Source organism: Schistocerca americana, chromosome X, assembly GCF_021461395.2.
Source record: "Schistocerca americana isolate TAMUIC-IGC-003095 chromosome X, iqSchAmer2.1, whole genome shotgun sequence".
NCBI lineage: Eukaryota > Metazoa > Arthropoda > Insecta > Orthoptera > Acrididae > Schistocerca > Schistocerca americana.
Window position 1 is genome coordinate 992,000,385 of NC_060130.1, and position 18,352 is coordinate 992,018,736.

General features: G+C 42.9%; 1 protein-coding gene across 1 annotated transcript in view; it reads left to right on the forward strand.

The window, feature by feature from the left end:
- The window catches only part of LOC124556429, a 466,451-nt gene that overhangs the window by 401,749 nt on the left and 46,350 nt on the right, over positions 1–18,352 (forward strand). The window contains exons 5-6 of the mRNA XM_047130385.1: positions 6,061–6,214; positions 13,793–14,054. Coding sequence (XP_046986341.1) covers positions 6,061–6,214; positions 13,793–14,054 — 416 coding nt within the window. The remainder of the gene's footprint in view (positions 1–6,060; positions 6,215–13,792; positions 14,055–18,352) is intronic.

Below are 18,352 nucleotides of genomic sequence, written 5' to 3' on the forward strand. Positions count from 1 at the left end.
CGTTTATTCGTTATTTCTCTTCCGCATGTCCTTACAAGTGTGTCCACAAAATTTCATTTTCCTACGATCACTAGTTCTTCATGGAGAATGTCTCAAGTAGCGAGAGTTTGTTTAAAACCATGTATGTGATGTATCAGTAACTAAGGGCATTTTCCAAAGAGACTGAAATATATCATCGTTAAACCTTTCTATGAGATAGATAGTTGGACAGATATCAATACCTACTGACCCATTTCACTACTGACATCATTTTCCAACACTATTGAGAAGGTGATGTACTCTATAATAACATCTTAGCTGAGCAACAATAAGGTATTTAGTAATTCACAGTTGGGAATTCAAACAAGGTGCTCAACTGAGAATGTCATTTAAACGTTCTTTCATCATATTTGACAAGCATTAAATAACAAAATAGGATCGGTTAGTATTTTCTGTGGCCTATCTAAGGCATCTGACTGTGTGAATCACAGTATCCTACCAGATAAACTGAGGTTTTATGGAATTAATGGTATAGCCAACCAGTTGATAATGTCATATCTAGCCAAAACAATGCAGAGAGCTGTACATAATAATTCAAACAATTCAGGCAGGTGAGATTCTTCTGATTGGAGGGACATAACTTTTTGGGTTCCACAAGGCACAGTCTTAAGTCCACTATTGTTTCTCATATACACAGAACATTTAGAAAAAATGTCATATATTCCTACAGGAAGTAGCAGTGGTCAAAACTAAAACAAAAGCTCCTGCAGTGGTTTGTCCACAAACCAATACCTCTTGAGAAATGGGCAAATCTGTTCTCTCATTCCCATCTTTCTGTTACATAGAAATAGATACTATAAGCAGTGCTGCATGTGTTATCCGTATCACGCATCCTGACACATTCTTTAACCCTCCTTCGCAGTGAATCACACACACTTTCAGATTCACCTGTTTCTATTCGGACTGTTTCACATGCATTGGTTACATAATTCTCTAAAGACTCCATATTATCGATGGGTTAGGCGTACAACAATGCCTTTAAACGTCCCCATAAACAGAAATACGACGAACTGAGCTCCAGTGAACTGGGAACAGCAACTGTACGGGTTGCATGGAATGTGCATGTGGTGTGGGTGAGGATATAAAATACAATCTCTCTCATCAACTCACCGAAAATCAAAGTTCTAAAATGTTCACAAGTTCTGTATCAACTCAGAGTACCCACGTGATACTACAGAGAAAGATTTACCCGCACATAACACAGCACAAATACTTCAATGGGGCCCCGTAAATGTGGTTCAACTTACTAGTTTGCCTACGACTCGGTTATGGGGTGCCAACTCACATTCGTGACCATGTACCCAATGTTCCACAAACGTATTTAATATAAATACAGGCAGGATTTGCTATGTAAAAATCACGTACACACTCAAGTATATTTTTTAAAAGTTTCACAAATTCGAGTTTATATCCAATAAGAACATAGAAGTCACAGTTCACAATAAATTAATTTCAGAGCCTGACCAAGTTTCTTAAGATCATGGAGGCGATTGAATAGACCACGATTAATTGAGTTAGCTTTAGAAAACCTTTAAAGTTCTGCAGTATCTCAAATTATAAATTCCACAATGGCTACACACTGAGAGCTTCTAAGTGCGGCTTGTATCACAGGCAATGTGAAAAATAGCAGGATGTCAAATTAAAAACCTTTCAGTCGTCTAGTTTCCAAATTTATTTTATTTGGCTACCAGTTTCAGCGTTTTACTGCGCCATCTTCAGTCCTCTGACCGACGTATAGGAAGATAGTATCTCGATTCTGATGAAAACAGGGGCCAGCAATACTGAAATTTGTAGATTTGTGCTTGCTACAGCGATCAACTGTCATCAGGTGGGTCGGCAGATGATCGCTATACCAAGCAGAAATCCGCTATCTCGGTTTTGATGAAAACAGGGGTCAGCAATATTGAAATTTAATTTGACATCCTGTAACGAACAGCCTGATCCCGCAACCATCTCTAAAAAGATGGACATCCACAGACTTGAAGAATAACAAGTCCATCAGACGCCGAAAAATTTCTGTGTCGGAAAGTAGGAACTCTGAATAATTCACACACGTGAACTAGTGGCTATTTCACCGCTCATCAGATAAAACTTTCTTGAAACACAGAGCAACACAGCTGGACCACCTCCAACGACATCCAACACAGAATCCCCACCAAAATGCTGCTGTTCACCCAGGAAACCTCGGTCAAGCACCAATGAAGTCAGTTAAACTACTGAACACGAAAATTGCTGAAATTCCTAATTTTAACCTTTTATACACATATGATACATCAGATCACAGGTAAATTTTCGGAGAAATATGCTATTATCATTTTTCTTCTATTTGACATAGTCTGTAAACAATAATGTCTATGGTTTTCTTCCATGTTCGGATTTATAAGTGTAAATATTGACAAACAGTGTAAGTTATACATTATATAATTTTCTATCTATCTAAAGTTTACGGTACAGCCGCTACTTTTAATAGAAACTAGAGTGGAAACTTCACAAATTTTAAATATCCATATTAATGAGAATTTAAGCAAGAAATAACATATTTTTGAGCTTTTAAAACAACTCAGTTCAGCCACTTTTTCACTTATAATCATTGCAATTCTTGGTGAGAGACAAATCATTGGGTCGACATATTTTGCTGGGACAAATAATTAGGTCGACATATTTTGCTTATTTTCATTCAATAATGTTACGGGATAATTCATTTTTAGGAAACAAACTTTTCATTCCTCAAAAACTCACTGTAAGAATAACACGTGCTACACGTCGACGACATCTTGCAGATATTTATTTAAGGAATGCGCGTTTTGAACACTGCTTCATAGTACATGTATTCCCTCACGAAGTTTATTGTACATAATCCACTGCAACGCAAAAGATGCACATGATCACAGTACCAGAAGAATAAACGATGTCGATTATTTCACATTAAGGTTGCGTTTAGCACAAAAAGGGTTGCTCTATGCTGCCACCAAAACTTATTCCGTAGAAGTATTTCTATTTATGGAATATGTAAAAGATAGTGATTAGGAATTACTAATTAACATCTGTAAATATTTGGAAAAATGTTTTAATTTGTAGCAGGTATCCATAAACATTCAAACGCGTGTGAGTTCCTAAAGGACCAAACTGCTGAGAACATGGGTCGCTAGAGTTACACACTACTTACACTAAATTATACTAAGTACGCAATCCGTGACGTGGCGCCTCAAACCGCACGGCCACTTCGCCCAGCAGCTATCCGTATTTTCATATGAATGTGTAATATGAGTTTAAAATGACTAGTTCCATGTCATTACCATCAGTCACACTAACGCTCCATGGGACATAAAAATATGTGGAGAGAGGCCGCACTTGATAGGAAACCAAGCTAGTGACAGGACAAAACATATGGAATATACAGCGGAAATGGAGTATAAACAGAAATAACACCACAAACAATCACCTATTTTATTTATTTATTGCCCCAGTATTAGTTTCAAGCAGTCTAGCTTATTTTCAGATGGTTAAGCTTTCAAAAAACGTTTTGCAGTATCTGAGTAACTGCGAGCTTGTGAGTTTTTCGGCTCAAGGAGAAAAGAGAATGGAACAAGAAGGCTTATAAAACTTAAAAATAAATTTATTGTAAAATAAAACAAAACGAAAACGAAAATAAAAGCCCTCGTAAAACTGGCTCGAATTTTGTGAATGTTGCCTGTTCATCCAGAAAAATTCATTTTTAGCCACTATATTTGTTTCCTACCGTTAGTAGACAGCGACAGTTATCTTTGGAATACTTCGCGTATCTCTGTTATAATCAGCTTCGGCTGAACTAAATAAGCTTTTTAAGCAACCTCTTTGCACATCCACTGAGAAACTTTCGCATCTTTGGGAGGTCAGTTCGTCTATAAGCCAATGGGAAGCTTCCCTGGTTTCGAAGCTGCGAGTTGGTCCTTGTTTAAACGCCTTCTGCCATGCTGTGCCGTTCTGTTCCGTGTAGCGCTCTGGTACTGGTGAAGACTGGCTCTGGTGTCGGTTTGAGTTGGCTTGGAATTTCTACAATGATGAAGAAATTGAATATTGAATGAGGTCATTTCAGCAGTAATGAATTAAGGATAGGTCCACCTTTGTTCACGAATTATTGTTTTGTTTTGTCACCCAAACATGTTTCGCCACAGTTGCGGTAGTGTCAGTGTTTTTTTTTTTTTATTATTTTTCTGAAATACTTACAAACAAGTTACTTTTAGCTTAAGGAATATTACATATCAGATTTTGTTTTCATTCAAATTGTATGTAATTTCAGTTACTTGTCATGGAGAAACTTAGGCGAAATGGCTTGAAAATTTGGGAAATTATTGCTAAATTTCATCGCAGTTTCCTCAAGATTATTCTGCTTTCAGGTTTGTGACACTATTCTTCTGCATGCGAAATTTATCCTCGTAGATTGATCAATTTTGACTGATTGGGAGCTAATTATAGTAACGAATTTCAATCCGTCAAGCTGTAGATTCAGATTTATCATCCTCTCCTGAAATATAAAAGACTTGGTGTCTTGTTAAACGTTGTATACTGAGAATTTAGTATTCAAAATTTTCAGATATTCGTGAGTCCCCAAGGTACCCAACTGCTGAGGTCATCGGTCCCTAGACTTACGCACTACTCAGTCTAACTTATGCTAAGAACAACACACACGCCCATGCGCGCGGGAGGACTCGAACCTCCGGCGAGATGGGCCGCGTAATCCGTGACATGGCGCCACAGACCGTGCGGCCCCTCCGTGCGACACTTAGTATTCCAGTTGTTCACTGTGAAACTCACGAATGTTGCATTGCGTTGAGAACCCATGTGGACTTGTAAATCAACTATATATCTATGTATTTTGTAACTATTATCTGTATTATTTGCCCTTAAACCAAGTCATTTCTTTGTTACTTGTCAGTCAGAGCCATGCTGCATCGCCGCCATATTGCTTTAACTTCTTGGTTCTAATCATTGCCCATGAATACTCTTACACATCAGAGGCCACTTGCTGTATTAAAAAATTAGCAGTAAGTATTCTCTCTTATCACAAAATAAGGTTTCACATTCAGAAAGGCAGGTCGGCGACTACGGTTACCGTGGTCGCTGCTAACTTAATGTACTGTGGAGTGGTCTGGCACCTTACCGAGACATTAGATGGAAATGATGTTCATAAGTTATGAGTTGATTTTTGATGGTCCAGCGTATCTTTCATGCTGAGAATCAATGACTATATGCTTGAAGGGACATCCTCATGCGCACTGCTGTACACTGCAAGCAAGAAGCAAAAACTTATTTAATTATTGGTCAGTTTATTAATGAATCATTACTTATTTTTCAGTATTCAAATGCTAGCCATGCAACATCCAGCTTCAGTTGCGCTTAAATGCTCACAGGCTACTTAATGCATTGTTTTACATCTCAGGGCTTTTCTATTCACTGCCTATGGGAATAGTTCACTTCTTATTACAAGACACGGCCTACACTTGCTCCCCAAGAGAACAGTTTTAACATTATGAAACGACTGTTCAACGTTCTTGGAAGGATTTTCTGCGCATAATGAATAGAGTTCTGTGAGTTCACATACGCAGGCAGGTTCAACCACGCCTCATGTGAAGAAATGAAAACCTGAGAGTACAGATGTGTCGATCCACTTTATTCAGAAACCATCGGTAGAGCTGGAAACGTACAGGTTGGTCTACAAGCACCACAACAGAAAATCTGTGAGGTTAAAGATGTAGAGCTCTGTGAGGATAAAGACGCAGATTCTTTTCATAATTTTCTGACAGGAAAATCTTTTAATACCTACTTTCACAGGTAAGCGGTGTTCCAGTTTTGTCAGACTCCACCGGAAACGCTTTTCCTAAAGGGTGTACAACATAACTTAACGAAAGTTTATTAATACACTGCCCGCTTGCTTGCTTGTGAGGAACTGTGCTCGCGATCTGATGGGAACAAGATAGCTTGTGTTAATGTTTATCGACCTTTCGCAGAAAACGTTGATAAAATGGTGCTGTGTGATTACAGGAGAAATAACCGACATAAAGTTCCTGTGCCTCAACGGCACCGTATTTGACCAGGAGACGAGGGTCTGCGAACGCGTTGACGAAGTGGACTGCAGTAAGACCGAGGGATTCTACGACCTCAACCTCGAGCTGTACGGAAACAATGCTGCTCTCAGGTAAGGCTACATACAAGCTCCTTACGGGGGATTTTTAACGAATGTATAACCTTACTCGTACGTATAGGTAAAAATTTCCGACCTAACGAATGTCATCAGAACACTGTTCTTCGATTTTTTAAATATTTATCTGCATGGGACAATCATCCATTCTGGTCACTTGTAAATATCTTTTGATCCAGCCTATAGGTCCTTTTCTGCTTGCAGCTCTCTATGCTGCATAGTTTCTTCGCTAAATACCAATTCCGTTCACACGATAAATATTACCTGTCTGGGTCACTGATTTATTCTGCATTTATCCGCGGCCTCTACATTCTGAGTTTTTACTGTCGGTGAGTAGTACCAATTTCGATATACCCTTATTCTTTGGAATTACGGATTGAATTTCGAAATCGGCCATTTTTATCACTCGGAAACTGATACGCGAACGATAAAACTCTTGTAGCACGACATTGGTATATCAAATAAGAGTTCACGAAAAAGCTCGTGGCTTCAATGGGAAGTTTTTCAAGTAACCACGAGAAGTGAGTAACCCTGTCAGCCACATAAAGCTCTTCTATAATATGTGAAACATAGTCAAAAGGACAGAATTGCCAAACTGACTGATTGACATACCAACGTCCAAACTAAATCATAAATACTAGGACCATGCAGTTAAAACCTTAAGGGGTTTACATGAAATGTATTCTCATTCGCGAATACGGACAGCGTCAGCTGTATAATGGAATGACGACAATGAAAACTTGGGTCGGAGCGGCACTCGACCCCAGATTTCTCTCTTACCTTAACCGCATTGGCTATCCATGCACGATTCGCGACAAGACCCAAAATTCCATATGTCGTCATTCATGTGTCACAACCTCTATTTGTACACATTGTGTAATTCCCGTACAGGGGAAGGACATTTAAATGGAAGCTGCTGCCTGTTTTCGGCGGATAAATATGATATTGTAGTGCCTGCGTTGTTAAGAGGTACGATGCAATGTTCCTTCGGAGATACATAGTAACGGCGTTCAACTAAACTATTCTCCCTGTACGGAAATTATATAATGTGTGGTGTCACCGCGAGACACCACACATGCTAGGTGGTAGCTTTTAAATCGGCCGCGGTCCGTTAGTATACGTCGGACCCGCGTGTCGCCACTGTCAGTGATTGCAGACCGAGCGCCGTGAAACATGTACCGTCAAGAGCGACGTTCATCATTAATGGATTAAAGTTAAGTATCAAACTAATTACGTCCGCTTTCTGAATTCTAATTCCTTGTCATGTTCCAGACCTCACGTCAGTATAGTCCTTCCCTCCTCACGCCAGCCTGCGTGAGCTAAAACGCGTGCATTTCGGCCTCCACTAGTAACACAGTGTTGGCCCTTCAGCCAACACAACATAATGTTTGTACGAGTACAGGTCGTGACTCATGAACGATGACTTATGGATGTTTGGGTCTGGTCGTGAGTCGTGCACGGATAACCAAAGCGGTTAAGCCGACCGTTCGCGTAAAGTGGGAAATCCGGGTTCGAGTCCCAGTCAGCACAAATTTTCAGTGTCGTCATTCCATTATATAGCTGACGGATCTCCGTGTCTTCAACTGCGAATACATTTGATGTATAACACGAGGGCTGTAGTCGCTGTAATGCCTGTTCCATCGGACAAGCATGCGTGCCCGAAGGAACTTCTTAACAACACAGGCACTGTAGTATCGTACTTAAAGGGTTTGTTTGAGGCGTGACGCGTCGCATTGGAGTTCCTGCGTGATGGATTAGTTATGCAAGTTGCATCATGGCTCCTATACGGAGTTCACAGTGTCTTCAGAAAGTGTCACTGTGAATAACAAACAACACTGGACTTTCGAAGCAAAAAGTATATGCAACAAAAGTACATACAGCTTAATATTTTATGCAGCCCTGAAAATCCTGTTTGTCAATAACTGAAACCTCCTTTCTCAAAAACTTTACTATGAAATTGTTTTGTTGCTCATCTAGCTAACTAAAAACATCAATTGGTTCTTACGTACAATTTTCTTCTGAAGTTAACTTCTTCAACACTAGCGTTGAAACCATAAACACACAAATTTATTCGCGGTCCTCATCCGCAATAAAACACAGTACTCATTATAACCCATAACAAATATTCTTTCACACACTTTCTTTGCGACAGATTAGTGAAAATTAATAACTAGATCCGAATATCACCAACATGAGAGGAAACCACTTTCAAGGTACATCATACTATACTACTTCTAACTCTGGAATGCGTGATCTGTAAACAAACTTTTGTATCCCGCCTGGGAACGGCGCGTGGGTAGGAACGGGAAAAGGTAATACAAGTCGGTACTGCAAGAACGTGGTTTACTGGTGCAAAAACAAGGTGATAAACGATTACATAACTTTGTACGTAGGTGCGATGCTGAGCCGGCCGCGGTGGTCTCGCGGTTCTAGGCGCGCAGTCCGGAACCGCGCGACTGCTACGGTCGCAGGTTCGAATCCTGCCTCGGGCATGGCTGTGTGTGATGTCCTTAGGTTGGTTAGGTTTAAGTAGTTCTAAGTTCTAAGGGACTGATGACCACAGCTGTTAAGTCCCATAGTGCTCAGAGCCATTTTGTGATGCTGAAGCGAAGTGTCCTGGCTGGCTGCACCGATTAAATGGGCCGAAGCAGTCGCGGAGCTCGTAGACCTCGACAGCACCGGCTAGAGGGCGCTGTCCTCTGTGTCTCTCGTAGTGCCAACTTGAGAAACTATTCCGTGGCATCATTGCTATCGATACCACACAAACAGTATAATTTTAAGTCAATCTCCATAGTTAATCATTACGATTAATTGCGCAATCACTGCAGCGTCAAAGAATAACGCGTTACGAGACTGATATTGGCGGAAATGCGAAAGCCTGTATCCTGCATGTGTTTCATTACCTAAAAACATCATTCCCTTACTTTTCTTCGAGGAACTGAATCACGTATTTGATGCATTTACGGGTTTACTAAGGACAACATTGGTTACATTCTCTTCCAAGTTTATCGGTACAAGACCGATGTAACTAAACGTTTTTCAATAAAAATATTTTTCCTACTGGGCTGTATTTTATTGAACCAATATGTATACTTCACAAAGGACCAATTCGACTCCATTAACACTTTCATATTCACCTTCCCTCACGCAAGTGTACGATTAAGGGTGCTGGCATAACAGATTATACTTAGTATTGGTAAGTCGCTGAGAGCATATGACATGTTCTACATATATCTGACTTCCATAGATGGAACTCAATAGAACTTTCAGGAAAAATGATTTCATACATTCGTGTTAATGGACTCTTCTGTTACTTCTCGGCAAAACTATTTCATATTGAAGTGTGAAAAGCAAACAAATTGAGTTTTGTTCCACTGATATTTGTTTTTTACGTACTGGCTTATTCTGCATTTATGAGATTACCAACAACTGACTAGCGCGCACGAAAGACACTACTGTATAAGATAGCAAACATTGGAAACTGAAGATATCACTAATGCACTTTTTCGTTGGTCAGGACAGCACGCAGGAAACATTAATCGACTGCTCATCACTAGTGTTATGGGTCAAAGCTGTAAGAATACTTAGTGGCTTGTGTTTACTACATCATGGTGCAACGGAACAGCGAAAGAAGTTGAGAGTGGATAAATTACAATGTAATACTTAACCGTAGCCCCCAGCTGTAGTCAGAACCAACTTGATCACGTGAATAAGTGCAGCCACCTCGCGGTGCAAGCGCAGAAACCGACTGTGAAGAATGCCTTCGCGGGCAGACACGATGGCTTGCTGTTAACATTAAATTTACGGACCACGAGAACGAGAAACAAGAGCCAGTGCTGACGGAAAAGATGATGGAACGTGGTCAAATAATATCCCATTGGTAATACGAATAAATGTGTTATTATGCAGCAAAATCTGCGCCGGCCGCTGTGGCCGAGCGGTTCTAGGCGCTTCAGTCCGGAACCGCGCGCCTGCTACGGTCGCACGTTAGAATCCTGCCTCGGGCATGGATGTGTGTGATGTCCTTAGGTTAGTTAGGTTTAAGTAGTTCTAAGTCTAGGGGATCCATGGTTCAAATGGCTCTGAGCACTATGGGACTCAACTGCTGAGGTCATTAGTCCCCTAGAACTTAGAACTAATTAAACCTAACTAACCTAAGGACATCACAAACATCCATGCCCGAGGCAGGATTCGAACCTGCGACCGTAGCGGTCTTGCGGTTCCAGACTGCAGCGCCTTTAACCGCACGGCCACTTCGGCCGGCCTAGGGGATCCATGACCTTAGATGTTAAGTCCCATAGTTCAAATGGTTCAAATGGCTGTGAGTACTATGGGACTTAACATCTGAGGTCATGGATCCCCTAGACTTAGAACTACCTAAACCTAACTAACCTAAGGACATCACACACATCCATGTCCGAAGCAGGATTCGAACTTGCGACCGTAGCGGTCACGCGGTTCCAGACTGAAGCGCCTAGAACCGCAGGACCACGCCGACCGGCTAAGTACCATAGTGCTTAGAGCCATTTGAACCATTTGAATTCTGCAGAATTAAGGTCGGTACAAACAAATACGTACCAACTTTGCGAAATCCTCAAAGCTTGTATCACTTAGAAGTGGAGTTCAAAGAAAGCAAGGAAACCCAGAAAAATACCTGTTCTTTTGTAAAATTTCGTTTTAAAAGGTGTCAGAATAAACGAGTCATCATGTACAAACGAGAGAACTTGCTGATATAATATATTAGAATTCTACAACCAAATGTACCATCGGTGGTTTATTCAGAAAAAACGTTGATTATTACACTTTACACTGTGAATAAGCGTTGTCACAGGGATAGTGTGCAAAGAGTGTTTTCAAACAAATATTGTAGACAATTTTTTAATTCTTGTGCTGAGCATGCCATTGGCGTGTAGAGGAACACACTTTTACTACTATCCCTCCCTGTAAACACTAGGAAGCTGTCACTCTAGCCACAGGTCTTCAGTTCACTTTAGCAGCAGATAAATAGTAACAACCACAAAAGAAACACAAATTTCACACGGGTCACAGTAGAAGATACACACTGCCGCAGAATCACTATTGTTGTGCTTTTGCACTAAGAAGAGACTGCTTACTAGACAGGGTGTATCTTAACAAATACACGGGTGAAAGTACAGGAGTAGACAAAAATAAGGAAACACCAAACACACAACACGTCAGCATGACTAGTACGGTGTAGGAAACGCACTGGCATTCAAAACAGCTACCAGTAGTCTCGGAATAGATAAATGCAGGTCCTCTATGCTTTTCAACGGAATCTTGTTCCATTCTTTCTGCAAAACAGTGGCAAGTTGAGATAAGCACGATGGAAGTGGATAGCGATCAAGCATCCTTCTCTCCAAGGTAGACCACAAAGGTTCAGTATATTGAAATCTGGTGACTGTGGTATTCAGGGAAGCTCACAAAACCAGCGTTGAATGGCTCAAATGGTTCAAATGGCTCTGAGCACTATGCGACTTAACTTCGGAGGTCGTCAGTCGCCTAGAACTTAGAACTACTTAAACCTAACTAACCTAAGGACATCACACACATCCATGTCCAAGGCAGGATTCGAACCTGCGACCGTAGCGGTGGCGCGGTTCCAGACTGTAGCGGCTAGAACCGCTCGGCCACTCTGGCCAGCTGTGAGAGTAGTGTCGCAAGCATATTTCTGGATTGTAGATGATTGTAATGAATTCGTTTTTAGCGTGGTGTTATGTTTGCGTTGTATGATGATGAGAGAAGGGAGTACCGGCACACAGCCTACTCCTCTCGAATAGCACCGCCGAGCTTAACGTCAAAATCCGACAGACAGATCGCCATTAACAATTCTGCATGCCCATGCTTCGTGAGACACTGTCGAGAGGTGTGGAATTTAATCCATGTCACTAGAGCAAAGATTGGTGATCAGGAACTTTACACCACCATCTCTCCCTCCCTTGCCGGCCAAACACTGGCAGTGAAAATTTCATCCACCGCCAGGATCTGAGTCTATTTACCGAAGAGTCGAGCGTCACCGCCTAGGCGTGCGTTGGCGGTTTCGGCTACAGAGGCGGATATACAATAAATTTCAACCTGTAACACGCTAAAGCAGCATTGTATTTCTCGTTAAGGTAGGCCACGGGAGAAATTTGAGCCCAGTCATGTAGGGACTTAACTGAAATGTTTACATTTAAAATACATTTTGTTGTGTACATAGTTCCGCGTAGTCAGCGCGTACACAACTTTCCCACTAGAGCGCGCCCCGCTAAGCACAACAGCGCAGGCGCAGCGCTCGTCCGTCTCTGCACTATGAGATGGCGCTGCCATAGAGACAGACCAAATTTTGCTTCCGCCGATCCGCATATTAATATGTAACGCAGCCAATGAGATTGCTGCTAATGTAGAACCTTTTCTCCTCGCGGATCACACTCGCGCAGTGATACCTGAACGCGCGAGGTATTATAATGAGTGTACAGACCTCCGATTAGTCAGTCTGCATTTGTCTGCACCAGTCAGTACCAATCTGCATTAGTCTGTACCAGTCTCTACGAGTTCTACATTTGTCTGTACCAGTCTATAGTCAAGTTTCAGTCTGTGCCTAACAAGATTACCATATTCCTGTACCTAGCCAAGAAGATAAATGTATAGACACTTCTGTCAAGTATCAGAGACGTATGTGAGAATAAGATTAGCGTACCAATACCAATGGAACTTCAGATTGTCAATTGTAAATAGCACCCAGAACCAAGTTAAGTAATTTTTATGCTTGTTATTATTATAATAAATGTGTGTGAAAATTAATCAAGTTCTGTTTAAAGTTGGTCACCATCAATCCGCTACTCTAAGTGTGCAACTGGCATTTCTATCGTCTGACCTAACGGCAGAAGATAAACACTCCACGATAAGACCACGAGACATATTGTTGACACTCGCCTACTTCGTTAGAGCGACAGGTAAAATAATCTGACGGTGTGTGTACTGAAGGTGTTACAGTACGCACACCACACATTTGTTCTAACTAGCACAATATTTCATACTGAAGTCAGCCCTGGCTTGTCACCACACATTCACAGTTATCTCGCAAACGGATCGTTTGTGGACCAGTGTTTACTAGAACATTTTGTGTTATGTTAACGTATACTTCCACGTGTGTCAATTTTCGCTATTAATTGTGTTAGACTAGAGCTGGTTTAAGGCCCAAGCGACCCAGGCCGCCGGTTGGGGCGCCAAGCTGAGGGACGCCAGAGGCGTCACAACTATACAGAGTATATCATAATTAGTAATGGCCTCTCGAGGCACTAAGTTGAGAGGGGTACCCAAGTGGAACGTTTGTATACAGTGCGTCTCAAGTTAATAACGAAAACTGAAAGTGTACGGAGGATAAGGTGGTGGGGGACGCCAAATGATAAGTCGCTTGTGTGGATAAAAGTTCTCGAATCGGCCTCAGTTAGACCTCTTATATTATGCAGGCTGATGGTAACCTAATGGCAGTGTAAGAATACAACACGTTTCACTTAATACATTCTCGATGGTTGTGAGGCCGCGCTTAAAGTAAAATCCGTGTGTCCGGCGCAGCTACCACGAGACGGAGGAGGATCCGGTGACGATCCCCACGGTGAGCAGTACGCCCTCCACGACGACGACGACGACGACGACGGCGGCGGCGGCGCCGACGACGGCGGCGCAGCTGTCGCTGGGGCTGGGGCTGGGGCTGGGGCGCACGCCCGCCTCCACACACTACTCGACGACGCCGTCGCCGTCGGTGGCTGCGGCGCTGCTCAGCGTGCACTCCGCGCTCAGCAGGGACCGACATCCCCACCCACACCTCACCGTCCAGGTAGGTGCACCCCGCCATCTGCAGTCCCCTAGGGGACGTCACGCTAACACCCTGTCACACCACCTCTAGCCACAACAACCGCCTCAATTCGGCGAGAGAGTCCACGAGTTTCTTCAGTCATGTCACATCCTACTGAAGCCACTTAAGTTTCAACTGTTCTTACAGACAGCGCGAACCATTTCCTTTGATATTAATATAGAGTGGTTTATCGAGCCAATTGAGGTGCGACAGCATTCCTGAATATTCCTCAACCCACATCAACAAAGGAAGTAGCTTACAAAACACTCGTTCGACCAATACTTGAATATTTCTCGTCAGTCTGGGATTCGCACCAGACAGGATTGGTAGACGAAATCCAAAGAAGAGCAGCACGCTTCGTTACAGGTTCATTTAGTAAGCACAAAAGTGTCACGGAGATACTCAGTCAGCTCCAGTGGCAGACGCTCCAGAAGAGGCATTCTGCATCACGGATGGTCAACAGTTAAAATATGGATAGTGTTCATTGCTAGAAGAGTCGACCAACTATCTCCTACACGTATCTCGCGAAAACACCATGAAGATGACGTTATAGAGATATGAGCCCGTACAGAGGCTTACCAGTAATCGTTCTTACAGCGAAATATAAACGACTGGAACAGGAAAAGGGGGAGTGACAGTGAAACACAAAGTATCCATCGCCGGGGTGGCTTGCGGAGTGTAGGTATAGATGTAGATTTGGATGTAGTCGTAGGTGTAGTTGGTTCCACCTTAAGAACAAAATTGTCGTCATCTAGGAATATTGCAAAATCCACAGTACATTAATCTACATACACATTAAAGGGTGTCCCCCCCCCCCAAAAAAAAAGAGAAACTTTAGGGATAGGTTTCTTGTACAGAAATAAGTAATAAATGTCTAGTAAAAATGGGCACTAAAATGCATAGGTGCACAGGACTTGTAAGGTATACACTTTAGAGCTGAAGTTTACTAAACTTTTTTTCTTTTTTGGTGTAAGGAATCTGTCCCTACCGTTTGTCACTGTTTTTACGGGACACTCTGTATAATGCGCAAAATACGTTTTGCTGTGTGCTGGGACGTACCTGTGATAGCACTGTCAGTTTCCTCCTTCTGTTCTCCATTCGCGAATGGTGCAATCGGATGAAGCTTTGCGCATATGTGTTGTGCAGTATCTCTAGTATACCTGTCGATCGCGTCATGTCGCACTTTTCAGTTCTGAGTGCGCAGTGAGCGCTTAAAGATGCTTAGAACTACAATGTCTCACCCAAAGTGTGAACCGTCTGCTGAGAGGCTCCGCCTGATTTCATACAGCCCACATAACATAACTGTCATGTGTTTCTTTGTTCCTGACAATGCTCGACCACACACTGCAGGTGCAACAACGACGTTCCTGCGGAGTTTGCGATGGTAAGTGTTTGACAGCCTGGACTCGACTCCCTCTGATTTTCATCTCACATGAACCTCTGGCTATGACGACAGCATTTTGGCACAGACAACGAGCCGCAGACCAGCGTAGGGAACTGGCGGAAAGCACAGGCGGCTGCCTTCTACGACCAGGGTATTGGAAAGTTGGCACCACGCTGCCACAGATGTCCAAGTCGAAGCAACAACTAGGTACAAAAGTAGCTGAGAGGTGTAGCTAAACGTTGCAAATAAAAAAAAAATTGTGGCTCTTCAAGCTTTCCTGACGGATGTGTTATAAATAGTCTTCACGGGTTTGCCGCCGGATCACGTTGTGCAAATTCCACAATATTTCCTCGGAGCAACTGTCCAACATACCTATCCACAAGCAAGGCTGAACCACCTGAGGATGTCGGACAGTTGCTCCGAGGAAATATTGTGGAATTTGCACAACGTGATCCGGCGGCAAACCCGTGAAGACTATTTACAAAAAAAAAAAAAAAAAAAAAAAATTGTTCACTGTGGTCTTCATTTCGTGACCGTTTTTAGGCTGAAAGAAATAGCCATAGTATGTGGGATGATGCACGAGGAAAGTTAAATAAATAATACAACTCTTTTTTTTCTCGGCCAATTTCGGCTAAAAAATGCGGAATTTGTAGTGGTACAGCATAGAATATTCCCGCTTCAGTCCCTATATCTTCATGAAGTTCTGATAGGTGGTGTAATAAAATCAACATTATGCCTCTCTCACTTGTTTAACTTTTTCTGCCCACATCCTGTTCCTAATCCATTCCATACAGATACGTGTCTATACGTCTTTCTTGCATTCACAGCGCCAGATTGGCACATGGTGCCCAAAATCGGAACTAATTTTTAATCTAGCGTAAATCGCTTCTGCGTTAACGCGTTAGAATACCTACCAATTTTCGTTGTCGTGCGATAATTACAGCCGTTATTGGACCTCCGTGTGTAGCTGAACTTTAACTGTAACCACCTGGTACATGCCCATTACTACACTACTAATGAAGCTGTCTCATTTGATGGTGTATCAATGCGGACAGTCCACGGTGCCTACAAAGGAATGGTATACCATTTGCAACCACGTAACACGACGGAGAAACAGTGATCTTAAAAAAATCCTAACCAACATGGATTGGAGACGAATGCCACGCTTTATCAATGTAAATTGGTTTCAAAATTGCTTTTGTCTTTAACGGAGGTGGGTTCTTTGAGTTTCTTTTGGCGGAAAGCCAGAGCATCGTAGATATTCATAGGCGCTTGCAGAATGTCCTCGGAGACCTGTCAGTGAGCAAAAGCACGGTGAGTCGTTGGGCGAGGCCTCTGTCATCTTCGCGGCAAGGTCATGCAAACCTGTCCGATCTCCCGCGTGCCGGCCGGCCGGACACAGCTGTGACTCCTGCAATGTTGGAACGTGCGGACACTCTCATTCGAGGCGACCGACAGGACACAATACAACACCTCACTGCACAACTGGACGTCTCTGTTGGCAGTGCTGACACACGTCCACCAGTTAGGGTACTCAATGATGTGTGCTCACTGGGTACCTCGCTGGCTAACAGAAGACCTTATAGAGCAACAAAGGACCATCTGTGCGGAATTGCTTGCGCGTTGCGGGGTCGATTGTGATAATTTTTTGTCGAACATCATCAGACGATGAAACATGGGTTCATCACCTCGAACCGAAAACAAAACGGCAGTCCACGGAGTGGCGCAACACCACGTCTCCTCCAAAGAAAAAAGTTCATAGCCACACCCTCAGCTGGTAAAGCCGTGGCGACGGTCTTCTGGGAATCCGAAGGGATTATTCTGTTCGATGTCCTCCCTCGTGGTGCAACGATCAACTCTGAAGTGTATTGTGCTACCCTCAGAAAACTGAATAAACGACGTCAGCACATTCGTCGCCACGAAAATGCATACGAGCTTCCCCTTCTCCATAACAACGTGAGGCTTCACACAAGTCTGCCCAGGAGCTCACAAAATTCATTGGACTGTTCTTCTTCGTGCACCCTACAGCCGGGATCTTGCACCTTCCGACTTCCATCTGTTTGGCCCAAAGAAGCAATATGTGTATCAAGGGGAGGTTATTGACTCAGCAAGACTTGGCTCTGACGTCGACCAGTACAGCGGCATACAGGCCCTCCCAGGGTTTTGTAGCCAAAAGACTGGGGAATAATGTGCCGTTAGGAGTCCTGAATAAAACCAGCCTGCTTTCAAAAAAAATGTGTAGTATTTCTTACTGAGCGCCCCTCGTATTACACTGCCCGATTCTTCTTGTAACGTACGCTGCAAATCTCTCCATGTTACACAACGCCTCTCTGCAGTTTGTGGAGCATCTCGATAACGCTCTCGTCCCCACTAAATGACGGCACGTGCTGCTTTGCGTTCCATCCCTTCTGTTAATCCTAGACTGGTGAACAATATTCAAGAATCGGTCGCACAAGTGTTTCGTAAGCCATTTTTATCGTAGATGAATTACATTTCCTTAAGACTATTCGAATGAATCTCAGCTTGGAATCTGTTTTCCTACAGTTGTATTTCGTCATTCCGCATTAGATCGTTCCACATGGTTACGCCTAGATATTTTACGGTTGTTGCTATTTCCAGTGAGTTTTCAGCAATAGCGTGATCGAACAGCAGTGGATATCTCGCCCTATTTAGGCCCTATGTGTACATTGTTTCACGTTTAGCGTCAACAGCTAGTCCCTGCATCGGCCGTCGATCCTCCGCAGGTCTTCCTGTATTTTGCTACAGTCTTGTTGCGTTGCCACCTTACTGTAGGCAACAGATTCGTCGGCAAAAAGCCTCGTGGAGCTACAAACGTTATTCACCAGTTCACTTACATATCGCACCCCTGCAAAAAATGTGACACAAGTCAGAAAAC